Source organism: Dipodomys merriami, unplaced genomic scaffold, assembly GCF_024711535.1.
Source record: "Dipodomys merriami isolate MVZ:Mamm:240054 unplaced genomic scaffold, mDipMer1.0.p SCAF_21, whole genome shotgun sequence".
Lineage (NCBI taxonomy): Eukaryota > Metazoa > Chordata > Mammalia > Rodentia > Heteromyidae > Dipodomys > Dipodomys merriami.
In genome coordinates this window covers 4964673-4981250 of record NW_027203493.1, presented here as the reverse complement: position 1 = coordinate 4981250, position 16578 = coordinate 4964673, and the positions used below count along the sequence as shown (strand labels likewise).

The window sequence follows — 16578 nt, the reverse complement described above, 5'->3', positions numbered from 1 at the left end:
CAAGACAGCCACAGAATTTGGAGTTTATACACTCTGCATTGTTTTCAAACAATAAAGCATTTTAAAAATTGATTATATAATAGGGAATGATGTAAGCCTTAGTAAAAACCAAAGATTTACATATTGTTCAAGTAATTATATTACTTTGAAGTTTCATAGGTAGAGAGATGATAGAGATAGGTACTACATGATAAATATCTAGATAGGTATTTAGATTGATAGATGAGAGAAGAGAGAGAGAGAGAGAGAGAGAGAGAGAGAGAGAGAGAGAGAGAGAGAGAGAGAGAGAGAGAGAGAGAGAGAGAGAGAGAGAGAGAGAGAGAGGAATCCCAGGAAATATAGTAAATATTGTGTCTCATTAAAGGAATGCAGTATCATTTCTGAGTTATTTGTCCTATGAGTGCTCTGGGGAAAATAAAAAGGGTAGAGTTTCAAGCAGTTATGCAGGCTGGAAAGATGAATTTGATTTTAATGAAACTTTAATGCAACAGCGGGTTCTGCATTTGGACTGGGCAGAAGACGAGAGACTGTTTTGAATCACAAAGGTTTACAGAGATCTCCTGCACTCAGGCTGTATCCAGAAGAAAAAGATTCGTAAAAACTAGTGGCCAGTAGTAGGTGTAATGTTGGTTTTCCTCTCAAAATATCTGACAAGAGTTAATCCTGCTATTAGACAGGTACAGATTTTTTTTATTTTGTATATTTATTGTTCTTTGCCCATTTTTCTATTTAGTTTTTGTTTCGAATTCTTTATTGTGATGAAGTGATAATTTCCCAAATTTCACAGTATTGTGGGATAGTGATGCTTAAAGTCACAAACACATTCTAACTTTCATGGGGCAAATTTTCTATCATGTTCTATAACATTTATGAGTTCTATGAGCTTTGCAATACAGTTATTTCTTCCACATTGGGCGATATGTACATTTCTTTTGTTTTGCATAGCATCAGCTGTTCCTTCTTTCCCACTTGTTCCCTCCCTCCTATCACTGCCATTGAGTTTCTTATTTCATTTTTATCAATTAAACAGGTACAGATTAGAATTTTCTTTTTTATTTATCTTTTGTATTGGTAGTGGGGCTTGAACTGTGGACCTGAGCGCTGTCTCTCAGCTTTTCAGCTCAAGGCTAGTGTTCTACCACTTGAGCTACAGTGCCCCTTCTGGTTTTCTGATGGTTTATTGGAGAAAAAAGTCTCAAGGACTTTCCTGCCTGGGCTGGCTTTGAACTGCGATCCTCAGATCTCAGCCTCCTGAGTAGCTAAGATTATAGGCATGAGCCAGTAGCACCAGGCTAGAATTTTCTTTTTAAAAATCTAAGGACTATAAAGTTCTTAGAGACAGAGAGACAGTGCTATTTATTATTATTTATTATATTTTTTATTATTTATACATTTATATTGTAAAAATACTGTACCGAGGGGTTACAGTTACATGAGCAAGGTAGAGAGTCCATTTCCTATCAAGCATTGTTACTTCCTCCTTGTCTATGTGCTTGGTTTATGACATGCCACTGGTATAAGACACCAGCAGCCTCATGGACATCTTTATTGATAAACGAGGAGAGAGCTACATTGTGGGGGGGGGGGGTCGGGGAAGAAGGGTGGGCACCAGTATTCGGCTTGAACTCAAGGCCTTACATACTCTCAGGTTGACTTGTTCATGGCAGTGCTGTAACAATTGAGTGGAATCTCCTGCCCAGCTTTTTTTGTGGTTACTTGAAGATTGGGTTTCACAAAGTTTTTTGCTAAGGTTGGCTTCAAATAGCCAGGATTGCAGATGTGAATCACTGGCATAGATAGTTACACTTACTTTTCAAAAATTATTTGAGTAGAACAATTGAGCCACATGGTTACTAGACATATATATATATATATATATATATATATATATATATATTCACACATATATATATCCCTATATATGTATGTATGCATGTGTCTCTTTCTGTGTATCTGGTTGTGTGTGTGTGTGTGTATATACGTATATATGTAAAGTTATATATGAATATACATTCATATTTATGAAATCATGATCAAAACCAAGTCAAATAAGTAAACCTAGATAGAATTGAACAGAAAACTCAATGAAACTATAGAAAAGGAATATTGCACTAATAGATATCAAATAAGTACCAAATACAACCATACAGTACCTCAACCTTAACAGTAGTGTAGAAAGAAAAAGATCTAAAGGAATATATGGTTATAGTTTTAACAGAAAGACCACATTAATAAAAGTTAAACTATATTGACTTCCCTTGACAGATGGCATGGAAAACTTAGATATATTATAGATCACCAATGAAAATGTAATACTTGGAAATATTTTTTCAAGAAACTTTGAGCAGGGTACCGGTTGCTCACGTCTGTAATCCTAGCTACTCAGGAGGCTGAGATCTGAGTATCATGGTTCAAATCCAGCCCAGGGAAGAAAGTCCATGAGACTCTTATCTCCAGTAAACCACCAGAAAAGCAGAAGTGGCACAGTAGAGTGCTCACCTTGAGCTGAAGAGCACAGGGACAGCACCCAAGCCCAGAGTTCAAGCCCCATGACCACCACCACCAACAACAACAAAAGAAACTTTGAAAAAATGTTCGGAACTGTTTAATATCGACAATATCTATTGTATAATGAATAGTTCCCATAAAAAAATCACCATACTTCCAAAGAAAAACAAGAAAAGATGTCATCCTTACCTAAGGGAATAGAGAAGCAGATAAAAATGGTCTCTGAATAATCCAAATATTGGATTGAGTGAAAGCAAGTGATTGCTTACTTGCTCTTACGAAGCTAAGGTCAAACAAATGAAGCAAATGCATAAGTAAAGTGCAGAGAAATATGAAAAGTATGACACATCAAATAAAAACATTTCAACCTATAGAAAATAATTCATAAGCCAGTGCCTGGGCTTCACACCTCTAACCCTAGTGACACAGGAGGCTGAGATCTGAGGATTGAGATTTGAAGCCAGTCAGGACAGGAAAGTATGTAAAAATCGAATCTCCAATTAATCACAGAGAAAAACAAAAGCCAGAGTTGGTTTTGTGGCTCTAAGAGTAGAGTGCTAGCCTTGAGCAAAAGAGCTCAAAGACACTCCCCAGGTCCAGAAAGTAAGCCCTAGAACCAACCAAAAAAAAATTCTGGGCTTATTTGAGGGGAGACAAAATGTGTGAGAAAAGAAAGAATAATGGGAGATGAGTGATATTGAAATGATTTCTGTCTAAGCATGTATGAAGATGACAGAAGATAAACAACTGAAAGCCCATGAAAACTCAAGGGGGTAGAGAAGAAGGGTAAAAGTCAAACAATAGAGGGAGCTAATCTGACCGAAGTACCATAACAGGATGGTTGAAATGCAATGGTGAAACTGCTTTGAATAACTAATATACACAGATAATTAAGGAGAAATCCACCGAGGATTTTAATCTATAGGATGATAAAGTAAATAATTAAATTCACAGTAGCATCCCTGAAAAGCATCTCACTTAAAGAACAAAACCACAAAGAATGAGGAAAACTGAGTAGAACCTCTTTAGAGTTTAAAAAGCATAAATATAGAATGGATTAGCAGTTACTGAGGAGACAATAGGAGAAAGAGAAAAAGTATCTGTAATAGTAGCTTTCAGCACTTGGTGGAAATATATTCAGCATTTTACTGGTTAGGGTTCTTACACAATATAGTTGCACAGAAATAAATTCTAGACCTACGTATGAAGGGAGAAGAATAAAAATGAAGTAATAAATGATAAATGAACAATGCCAATGGAAGAACCTAACAGCATTCAACTCAGAAAGTAAGAAGTGGAACTTGATTAATATCTATCAACATCTAATCAATCAATTATCTATCTATCTATCTATCTATCTATCCATCTATCTATCTATCTATCTATCCATCTATCTATCTATCTATCTATCTATCTATCTATCTATCTATCTATCTATCTATCTATCTATCTGTCCTGTCTGTCTGTCTGTCTGTCTGTTTGTACTAGGTAGTATCAATGGTCTTATTCATTCTAGGCAAATATTTTACCACTGAGCTATATCACCACCACACAGTGAAAATTATTCTATACAAATATAATCTTAACCATTATTATAAATATAAAAATCATTTATTTTTATAAAGAAAATATTCCCAATGCATTAGTTTGAGATAGATATTTAGTAATAAGTAAAAATGAGCAGAGTGAAATATTTCCTGTAAGAAGTGAAAACTATAAACTATTGCAAGAAAGACTTGTCCTTAGCCTAATGGTTCCCTAAGAGAAGAGAAAATATTAGTCTCATAAACATAGGTTACCTATTCCTCATAGATAAACTGGGAATGAATTGTAGTAAAAAGAGAAAGGAACAGAGAATATATTATATACAAAGAAGGTTCTAGGTCATGTAAAACAATAGAACATTAATTTCTGCCCTAACTCAATCTTAGGATAATACTAGATATGTGTACCTATGATCTCATAAATTTAAAATTTGGGAAATTAAGAAATTTTCAATTACATTGAAGAAATTAAGTTTTAGTCCAAAAAAAGGGCTAATTTTTATCATTCTTATACAAATGACCAGGTAGAAACAGTGAAATGTTCCTATCCAGTGAAGCAAATGGACACAAACATCAGTAGAGAAGTCATAGATGAGAGGAAAAGGCATCCAGGGAATGGAAGATGGGTCCACTTCAAAGGAGCCTTCTTATAAGAAGCAGTAGTTTGCATTTCCTTTGTTATTATTCATGTCATTCAGGGTATCCAGACAAAAGAAAAAAAATACTAATGGCCTCTTACTCTCTCTTGACTTTTTCCCTGAAGGCTGATATTCTATGACTAGAACCATACCTATGCTTATGAGGTTTTGCTTCTTAATTGGAGATGAGTCTCTTGAGTTTGACTGCCCGGGCTGGCTTTGAACCATGATCCTCAGATCTCAGCCTCTTGAGTAGCTAGCATGAGTCACCTACAGGCAGCTAGGAAATATTTTTTCCTTTTTTTTAAACTGTAAAGGTGCTGTTCAGAGGGGTGACAGTAGTTATTTAAATAAGGTAATGAGTTCATTTCTTTTTGAAGTGTTCCCCCACCGTTGTTTTCTCCTACTTTTGTATCATGTTCTACTACATTAAACTCCACTTATGATTTATTATGTTTATATATTTTTTCCAAGACTTCAATCCATGAAATATGTTCTGAGAAGGATGCCAAAGGCATTTCTTCCAATGCTGTCACATTTTTTCCCAGAAAACATAATTCTCTTTTTCTCCTGACTTCCTCCACATTTTCCTTTCTGCATTATAAAATTCAAGAAAACAAAATGTCTTAGGGGAATCATCATGTGTGTGAGAATTTTCTGAATCCCTGAAGAAAGTTAATAATGCAAATATTACATGTTTTTAATCAGTTAACTCCATTGGGGACAGATTCCCACTTGAACTAATGTGAATATATAATTGAGCTGCTCATGCAAGCGTGCCCTCTGGCATGATTTTAATCATCTTGCTCTCACTTTTATACCAAAGATTCTGTACTTTTGATTCTTCCCTATGAAAGGATAAATTGAATTCCATCCCTGCTTCCTGGTACTACTATTAATCACCCAAGTAATGCATCATTTTAAAAGTAAGGTACCTTTAATCGAATATTTTCAGTGTTCTGTTTCTATTTTTGTTTGGGGTAAACAAAGAAAAAAATCAACTCTGGGCATGGCTACAGGTTTCCTAAATGCGATGAGATGTTAAATATCTTTGCTTCTATGATAGGTTAGGTTCACCTATTTAGTCTTACATAGTCATATCTAACAAATCAGTTATTTTGTAATGGAGAGGAAAATAGGTGCTGATAATAATGAACATTTCAAGTTACAGGGGAAGGACACATCCCTTATCCTGCCTGTCCGTCCTTCTTTCTGTGTTAATACCAACTAGTTGTACACGTTCTGCTCATTAATAAAATACTTTCCTTCTGAAAGTACGACTCACAATTCAAATTAATCTAAGTCAGAAACACAAGTATTTTTCAATTATTAGTATAGATCACCCAGATATAACATAGTTATCTTCTTTTTGTCTTTGTTTCTAATGTATATTTTTTTAATTTTGCCCATTTGATAGGCAACAGAGTCTCAAAATGACAGAATAATGATGCAGCCAGTGAAAATGTTATTCCTTACTGTATTGTGTAGAGGTAAAGGTACCAGTATCCTAAGGCTTCAAATATTTATGTACATTTGCACTTGGCTCAGAGGGTCCAAGAGGTAATTTAAAGGACTCTGTCTCCTATGGAAAATTCTTTTCTGCACAGGTTGTCCTGAGAGGAAAGTACTGATCAGGACTAGAGACTCTCTGTGCTACTACATGGTTGTAGAAAACCAGGGCCTGAACTCCAACACTTGTTTGTAATTCTGTTATTTTTGTTTCTAAAATAGATAAGATAAAATCACCACAACAAAAGTAACACAATGTTCTGTGTACTAGAAACCAAATTCAAGAAAGTTAAACTCCCTGCTTTAGAATCATGTAAAAGGGTACATGAAAAAAGATAGAATACAGTTTAAGGAATATGTGAAGAAGCAGGTTAGAGATTTCTAGTCTGTCATTGGTGAGAAATAGTTTGTAATATGATTTAGAATAAATAAATCAAATTTTCAAATGATTCAAAAACAGTGCTTCAAGGTAGTCCAGATAAAAAAATCTTGACCTTGACTATTAAAATTATATTTTAAAAATCTCATCTTAAAAAAATCAGACTTATATTTTAAGTATACATATATTTATATATGTATATGTATATATATGTGAGAAAAACATATTACATTTTTCGTGCAAAATTTATACTAATCAGAAGGTAGGTATGAAATTATTATGTATTGTTACATTTTTCATGCAGAATCATATTAAAACACGGAATTTAAAAAGCTTTGAAAGAAATGCAGGTATCTTGGGTAGGTTTGCTTTGATTCATGGGTTTTCTTTTTCTCAGAGAAATGAAAGAATTCGTTTGTTGAGTTTCAGTAAGCATTTCCATTGAATATCAAAGGACAGTTGTAAGTTGCTTTTCTTTTTTATTATCTTTAAGTAGCTCTACAATGAAGTTTCAGTTCAACATGTCAATGTATAACTTCAATGCATCTTCATGAGTGTCATCTTAACATCATTCTCCACCTGGCCATCCCATCCCTATCCATCCCCTCAAGTTACTGGACTATACACCACTTTCTTTTGATCATGTTTCATGTTCCAGCATAGACAACTCTCATGTCATTACTGGTGGGTATTTCCTCAGAAGCCAGTATCACCTGCTGTTATTTAAGCCTGACTTCAGCAGTTTGGCATGGTAGGTCCCACACTTCTGTCACATTATTATTTTTCTTTTTTATAATTGTGGAAGTTCAGGAGTATAACTCAGTAGTGGTAAGCTTGCCTAGAATACTCAGGGACTGGAAACATAATCTAGTGCTAAGAAAAAAAAGTAGAGTGGAAACTAATTATAAAGGAATAGTTGAATACCTCAAATTAAGAATGTTAGGCTAAAATGGGTACTGGTAACTCATGCCTGTAATCCTAGCAACTCCAGAGGTTGAGTTCTGAGGATGAGGGTTCAAAATCAGACTGGGCATGAAAGTCCGTGAGACTCTTAAGCTCCAAAAAACCTAGACATGGAGCAGCGGCCCAAGTGGTAGAGTGCTGGCCTAGAGCACAATGATCAGGGACAGTGCCCAGGCTATGAGTTCAAGCCCCAGGACAAGTACCAAAGGGGGGAAAACAAGATACAGTACATGTATATATATGTATATGTGTATGTATTCATGTATTTGTATGTTTGTTTGTTTGTCCATGTATTCTGTGTGCCAGGCAGTAAGTAAAAAGAACCTTGTCCATGATAGGTATTCACTCTACATTTGAGGTGTACCCTCAGACCTTTTTATTTCTGTTTAATAGGAAGAAGTCTTGTGTGCTGATTTATTTCATATTACCTACCATTAAAACCAAAGCATAAAAACTACATTGGGAAAAGAGATTAAAGTTCTAGTTCCAATTTTCATGTATGTATAAACCTGAGTTTTCTTAACATATCTTTACCATGGAATTCGCTTCAGGTTCTTGTTCATATTAAAGGTAGCAAAGACAAGCCTTCTATAGCTAGGACTCTGATTTTATATATATATTTTTCCCAATATGAATTTTTTAAACCAGTAGTGAGTAAACCATAGACATTCTAGTTAAATTTTCTAAAGCGTATATGCACAACATCTAAAGATGAGAAGCTCTTGACTTCGAGTCAGAAGATATTAAAGACATTAACGTAGCCATGGATTCTCCAAACGTATCCCAGTCTCGTTGTGGTTCGCAGGTACCAGGAAACCCAGTCCCATGGCTGGCGTCAATTTTACCCTTGTGACTGAATTCATCCTGCTGGGACTGACCGATCGGGCTGAACTGAAGGCGTTCCTCTTTGTCTTGTTCCTGCTCATCTATGCGATCTCCTTGGTGGGCAATCTGGGCATGCTGCTTCTCATCCAGATCACTCCCAAACTCCACATGCCCATGTACTATTTCCTGAGCTGTCTGTCCTTGGTGGACGCCTGCTATTCGTCCGTGTTCGCACCGAAAATGCTCCTGAACTTCTTCGCCGCGCAGGAGACAATCTCATTCCGGGCATGCATCGTGCAGTATTTCTTCTTCGTGACCCTTTTGACCACGGAGGGCTTTCTGCTGGCCGCCATGGCTTATGACCGCTATGTGGCCATCGTCAACCCTCTACTTTACACCGTGGCCATGACGAGGACCGTGTGCGTGGTGCTGGTGTTCGGATCCTGCGTCGGAGGTGTCATCAACTCATTGACACACACCATCGGCCTGCTGAACCTGTCCTTCTGCGGGCCCAAGGTCATCAGTCACTTCTTCTGTGACCTTCCCCCTCTGCTGAAGCTGTCATGTTCCGACACCTCCATGAATGAACTGCTGCTTTTAGTCTTCTCTGGCATCATCGCCATGATTACATTCTTGACGGTCATGGTGTCCTACGTGTTCATCGTGGCTGCCATCCTGAGGATCCGCTCGGCAGCAGGCAGACACAAAGCCTTCTCCACCTGTGCCTCTCACCTGACCGCTGTGACTTTGTTCTACGGCTCCATAAGCTTCAGTTACATCCAGCCGAGCTCCCAATATTCCCTAGAACAAGAGAAGGTAGTCTCGGTGTTTTATACCCTGGTGATCCCCATGTTGAATCCCTTGATTTACAGCTTCAGGAACAAGGAGGTGAAGGAGGCTGTGAAAAGGGCGGTGGAGATGAAACCTTTTCGTTGTTAATTACACATCTCCAATGAAATGATCTAACAAAAAACAAAACCAGTGCTTTGGGAGATATGATGACTTTTTTAGGTTAAATAAAGTTGTATTCAAAATAAGGCTGTGGTCTATTTGGCTGGAGTCCTGTGGGTTACAATGATAAAATCATAGCTACAATAATCATACATCATAGCACAAATGGAGGAGAAATGTGCTAACTATCCTAAAATCTGGATGGAGGTATAGCCAGTCATCCTAGACATTTGACTGCTCCTTCTTTTCATGAGTAGACATGAACATAAAGACGTATGGATTTATTATATAGAGATAAACAAAGAATTATATACCCCCAGTAGAGACAAAGGACAGAATAATAAAATAACTCTTAGTTGGTTTCCTTGGTTGAATATAGAAAGAAATTGGGGGGGGGGGATGGGAAGGGATGGGAAGGGAAACAAAGGAGGAGGCAACAATACTTGATAAGAAATGTACTTATTACTTTGCCTATGTAATTGTAACCCCTCTGTATGGTATTTGCACAATAAAAAATAAAAAAGTAAAATACTTTTAAGTCATAAAAAATACTGATACTTATGTTACCCAGAAAATTCAGAGACACATTTTCCAGAAGTTTGCCTTGGTTGTTTATGGGCTGATATTCCCTAAAATAATGGTACAGGCTGGGGAGTTAGCTTAGCGGTAGCGTTCTTGCATCCTGTCAACCAAGTCATGGCTATGATCATAAATACTGGAACTTAAAATAAATATACACAATTTGAAACATTAAAGAAACTGGTCCTAGATTACGTTCCCACTCACAGAGCTTATTCTAACACTTTCTCCGCTGTTGCTCCCAGCTTTCACTCACACATATGAAGTGATACCGGAGAGAAAGCACCCACTTTGTCAGTATTCTATATAGAAAAACCACGAAAGCCTAGAAAAGCTTGTTCTGAAGAATTTTCTTTACTATTTAGAATGAGTAAATTCATGAACCCTAGGGCATCATTAAAAACCATAGCTGATTCTCATTTTAAGTATCTTCCAACATTCTTTAAAAATTATTTTGTGTTTATTATTTATTTTTCACTTACAACTGAAGAGAAAGGTTGAACAATTTCAAAAAGAAACATCTAGTGTACAAACCATGATTGTTTTTCATTATTGAAGATAAGTCAGCTTTCTCCTGGGATTAGTTCAGCAACAATTCAGGTGAAGAACAACATTGTCTACAGACCTTAGGCAAAAGAATCCCTGCCATGTATTCTAGCAAAGGGAAGCCTGCAAATCCATTTGTGTTTTTTTCTCATTCAAATCATAGATACAAGTGTACCTTCACAATACTAACCCTGAAATACTGATTTTATGATTTTATGCAATGTACCAATTTTTAAGACCACTGAACTTAAAATCCAAGAGGCATGCATGGAAATATATACAGGCAATAAAAATGATATGAGAAGAATAAACTCCACTACTTATAAGTTCTGCATAATATACAGTCTCTAAAAGGTCGGTTTGACCTCCCATGATGCAAACAAAATAATACAATTCCAAAATATGCATGTGGAAAAGGAGGCAATACATCAGAGGAGAAATGATATTTTATGTGATACCAGCCTTCAGCTCATTCTATCAACGAGTTACAAGATAATTGAATCAATAACTAGAAAATTGTACTTTTCCTTAAAAATTTACTTTCCTAGAAGTCTGAAGAAAATTAAGAGTCTGGTGACTCTCCAATAAGGCTGTACTATAAAATAAACGATATAGCTTCATATATGTATATATAGTCACAGATTGATATAAAGTGTCACATATATTCAATGGTGATATTCTAAGTGATCTTTGTTCTAATATAGGCTTATTGTGAACATAAACTGAGCCAAACATATTCAAACTGATTTACTATAGTTGAATTAATCAGTAGAAAATAAGAATTCTATTGATAAAATACCTGTTGCATCTCATCTGTGGACATATAAAATGATCAAGAAAAAAGACCCAAGGATATATACTTCTTGCTCCAATCTCAAACTGATTATTGCTTAGACTCATTGTTTCTCTAACAAAACTTGCCTAAGTTTTATTTGTGACCTTTACTTCAGTTTCTGAAGGAATGGTTATTACATATGCGGTACTGTTTTATGCCATGCACACAGATTTGCAATTTGTGATTTAGGGACTGGTATAATTCATTGAGGAAATGACTCCCTGGTACCACTAGTTATGGCTGCATTTTGTATATAGTCATGAAACACACATATACTACATGTGTTTTATTTGCACATCTACTCAAACCCTAATGCAACAAATTCATGGTCTAACTCATCAGAGAAATGTCTTGCTGGCCCTGCCTGGAGAAGTTAAGGCTGCATTTGTATCTTAGTCACATGTGTTTTAACTTACACAGTTATGTATGAGCCCCTGCCATGAATTCATGGCATAACTCAGGGAAGTGAGTGACTCACTGGCACCATTGGCTTGGTCATAGCTACATTTGTGTCTTGTTTGTTGGTGTTTTACTTCTATAAGGGTCAATTCTAGGAACTCATAATCCTTTGATTTAAGGTTTGGTTTTGCTCTATGAGTAGCCAGTGATGGCATAATGCCAGCAAAAACATAAAGGGGATTGTCAGTTGTCCTGAGTGAAATATAACTGTGTATGTAACTGACACTCCAAATAATCATGCAAAAATCAAACAACCATCCTATCCAAACCCTCGTGTATTATTAAAGACTCTGACTAAATTAAACAATAATAACAATTTTTTCAGTTTGAAAAGAGTGACTCACTCCTTAAAGCAGACATGGAGTTTTAGTTATGTCTTATAAGATCTGAGTTCATATGTTCTTATTCTTCAACCTTTAACTTCTCAAATGTTTGTTTTGCTACAATACCCTCATAAGTCTCCTGGTTTTCATGTAAACCTTGAGCAAGTTCTATAGTGGCCCAGCAATCCTTTATATCATGACTAAGGTAAATCCAAATTTTTCAGTAAATAAAATTAAATAATGATTAAAGATAATGGTTATGAAGTGCTTGGTACATATTAGACCCATATAAATACAAATCATTTCAAACAGCCCCTCTTGATATTAGTGGTCCAGGGAAAAAGCAATAATTATTTTAGCAAAACTGACAGTGCCTTATAAGTGTTTTCACTTTGTTTCATGTTAAAGTCACTCCAAATTTTGCTTGTTGTTTTGGTAGCATATGATTAATATTATTCTTCTTGTAATTATTTTATTATTTTAATTTTGTATAACATTTAATCCACCAACTTACCCTGAATTTGCTATTTTTATATTATATTCTGTTTTTCCATTTCCTGTTTACTCATCATTTTATAAATTGCTTTCATATTCATCCAATATAATAAAAAAATGTTGAACTTCATCCTAATACACCACTTGGATGATTTGTCACTAATATAAAAAAACCTGCTGGGTGAAAGTACATTTGAGTATATGCTTATGTTACCACAACACACACACACACACACACACACACACACACACACACACACACACACACACACAAAGAAACATGAAATCCTATTTAGAAATTGCTTTTGTTATATTGGATTCTTTCACATTGAAATAAAAATATATTTTCTAGTTTTAAAACTACCACTACTAATATATTTATGCAATCATAGTCTCACCAATGAATAAAACTTAAAGACTGAATATAGTAAATTCTGTGGATAATAGGTGCATATAATTGATAGAAATTATCATTTATGCACAGTTCTTAAGAGTTTAGTTTTCCTTTGGATCAACATGAAATAGTCAAGTCAATTGTTCTCTAAAGCTAAGGAAAGGCTCAATATACAAATTGCTACAATTTGGGAAGAGTGCAAGGGACTTAATTTCCTCAGAGTTATCTAACTGCTTTAACGAAACCTAGGGTTCGCAAAGCCCTGGGGATTTCATCCTCCAATGATCAGAAAACAAATATAAACCCAACCTTGAGGGAACGAAGAGGAAAGGACCACAGTTTCTTCTCTAGTCCAGGTAAGCGTCTACTAATGTGTTCTAAGAAAGGATTTATAAATATTTTCTTTGATTTTTCTACAGGAACAATTAGATTCAAACATTGAATCTAATGTGAGGGAAAATCTGCTTTAAATCCATTCTGATTATGAACATATCCCATTTACACCGCCATCAGCATTTCTTAAAAGAGTGAGTGTGGATTTATTCCACAGTTCCTCAAGTAGCTACATTTAATGAGTCTTAGTTTTGTTTGTTGAAAGTTGCAAAGGAGAATTTGTTTAAAAATCCTAAAACCTAAGATGGATTGATGTCAACTGTTGAATTTTGCTAACTCTGAGGCAAATAGCAAGGATTTTTTGGAATTATTGTTATCAAAACTAATTTTAGACTCAAATATTAATTTATTACATCACAGCTGATTTTATAGAGAAAGAAAACTGCCTTTGGAAGGCAGTCCTAACACTAAAGAAACAACTATGAAATTACAGAAATTAAAAGAAACACAATCACATGTAACACAATTGTTTTGTTTCCAAAAGAAGGTCAAACAATGTGTATTACCTGAGGACAATTAAATAAAACTGATGAAATATAAATGTTGGCTTAATCAAAAAGCCATTTTAGAAACGTGTCAACAGATCATCTCCATTTTCTTTATTTGTTTTAAGTAGGCAATGACTGGCTTAGGTATATTCTTGCATTGTAGATGACAGTTTTTATGTATTTTCTTATGTAATCCTCACAACTGTATGTGGAAGGTTTTCAGAGGAATGTAATGGTTGGGCCAATTGTTTGGCTGAGAGATTACTCTGGTAAAAAATTATTGTTTAAAAATCTTTACCATTTCAGTAAAACAGACACAAATGAAAAGATCACATAGGGCTGTTCACAGTATTTGCATTATTAAATCGCTACCATATTAATATTACACAGCAATGATCCTGACTCATATCTTCATCACATTCAAACATTAGAAAATATTATCAAATGATTTGGAGTTATTGATTACAAAATAAATTAAATATTCAGTATTTAGGGGAAAGTGAGTTTGTAATAAAAATGTGATAAATGACATTTTTAGGTAATGATGTGATAAATAATTTATAAATATACAAATATATATTTATAGATGGAATCTATAAATATATATAAATATAAATTATTTTTCATTGAAAGTACCCAAGCCATAATGACATATCGCAAATTCCTAACAGACTTATAAGGAGAAGAGTTTTCCCCTGAAAATTATTTATCCAAGAGTTATGCAAATATTTTTGATATAGGCAGTTTTTTTCTTATTTGGAGGAATATATGACCAAACTTGAAATAATATTTATTTAATGATTTAATTTGTCCAGAAGGAAAAGTCAGAACCATATGATATGATTGAGTGTATAGGAAATATGATTCTTTTCTTAAAATTATTTGAGATTTGACTTCAGGGAGTAAAACATATCAAAAAGTTTTCCAAACCTATCAACACACACACACACACACACACACACACACACACACACACACACACACACACACATACACACACAATTCAAGAAATTATGGAAATACCTGATGAGGACAAATTTCAGTCATTCAGTAATTTCTCCAGTGATTTAGACAATCAAGTGATATTATTTGGAATAACAAAGAATGATTTCCTAGAATTAAATTAGCCTTAAAAAATAAATATTTTTATGATAAAAAGATTTCTTTCCTATTTTTATGATAAAACGATTTCTTTTATTTTATAGCCCATCTACCAATGACACACATTTACTTTTCCTTGTATGTTTTATTACATGATACTGTTTGCAGCGATGTATATGTCATATGTCAACATGCATATACAGACCTATAACACCCATTTGTATTCTGTTTATTTGTTTAACTTGTCTAAATATCATCAGAATAATTAATAATCAAATGACTCCGAACACTCATTGCTAAAAATCAAGTTTTGTTTGCTTCCTTTCTTGTTATAAGTTATTCTTCTTCACAACATGAAATTCATGCCCTATTCTCTTTAATCTAGAGTATTCTATTACCTTGGATCTGATTCTTAAACTACCAAGCAAACATTTTTGTCAGGGCTTTCCCAGGAGATTTTAACTTCTCTACATATTTTTATGTAATAAATAATGCCAATTATTATCCCTAAAGAGATCCAACTACAATTTTGTAGTCATCTCTTTTTGTCATTGGAAGATCTGCATTTTCTATGGATTATGATTGCAGATAATGTTGCACCATTTTCTGAGAATCTTCATTGATTAAATCCATGTTTCAATCTGTATGTATTTGGTTATTTCCCCCCCCCCTTGTTTTCCTGCAGATTCCTCCTAGGGGAGCAGCATAAATGGCTGACAGGAATGCCAGTGTGGTCACTGAATTCATCCTCTTGGGTCTGACAGATAACCCTGAATTGAATACCCTCCTCTTTTCGTTGCTTCTCTTGCTCTATGTTAGCACAGTGTTGGGCAACTTTTGGGTTATCATAGTCATTGTGGCCAGTGACCACCTTCATTCTCCCAAATACTTCTTCCTTAGCCACTTGGCTTTCTTGGATTTCTGCTATTCTTCCTTATTTATTCCTAAAATGTTAGTGAGCTACATGGCAGGGCAGGAAGTCATCTCGTATCACAGCTGCCTCCTGCAGTACACCTTGGTCAGCATGCTCCTGACTACAGAATGCTTCCTCCTGGCCGCCATGGCCTATGACCGCTATGTTGCCATTTGCCGCCCACTTCACTATAGAGGGGTCATGACCCCCAGGTGCTGCATCTTCCTGGTGACTACTTCTTACCTGTTGGGTTGTGCCAACTCCCTCACCCACCTGAGTAGCTTGCTCAGCCTGTCCTTCTGTGGGCCCAATGTTATTAACCATTACTTCTGTGATATTCCATTGCTCTTTCAACTCTCCTGCTCGGACACCCACCACAGTGAGATTTTATTCACTGTCCTTTCAGGAGCTACATCAGTGACTACATTTTTGACTGTAATAGGTTCCTATCTGGGAATTTTTCTCAATGTCCTGAAAATGCACTCTACCAGAGGCAGGTATAAAGCCTTGTCCACCTGTGCCTCACACCTGACTGTAGTAACTCTCTTTTATGGAACAGTGATCTTTACATATCTGGGAACCACCTCTAGCTACTCACAAAATAGAGCTAAAATCGTCTCCATGTTTTACACCCTCTTGCTTCCAGTGCTCAACCTTCTGATATATGGCATAAGAAACAGAGAGGCCAAAGAAGCCATGAAAAGAATAATACAAAGACAAGCATTTGCTCAGTGA

The 16578-nt window shown here is 35.4% G+C and overlaps 2 protein-coding genes across 2 annotated transcripts; both read left to right on the top strand.

Moving 5' to 3' along the window:
• The first annotated feature begins 8366 nt into the window (after nucleotides 1-8366).
• On the top strand, nucleotides 8367-9305 carry LOC138833633 (olfactory receptor 5J3-like). Its single transcript, XM_070031916.1, has one exon. The coding sequence runs from the start codon at nucleotides 8367-8369 to the stop codon at nucleotides 9303-9305; it is 939 nt and encodes a 312-aa protein (XP_069888017.1).
• A 6334-nt stretch (nucleotides 9306-15639) lies between these two features.
• Nucleotides 15640-16578, top strand: LOC138833632 (olfactory receptor 5J3-like). Its single transcript, XM_070031915.1, has one exon. The coding sequence runs from the start codon at nucleotides 15640-15642 to the stop codon at nucleotides 16576-16578; it is 939 nt and encodes a 312-aa protein (XP_069888016.1).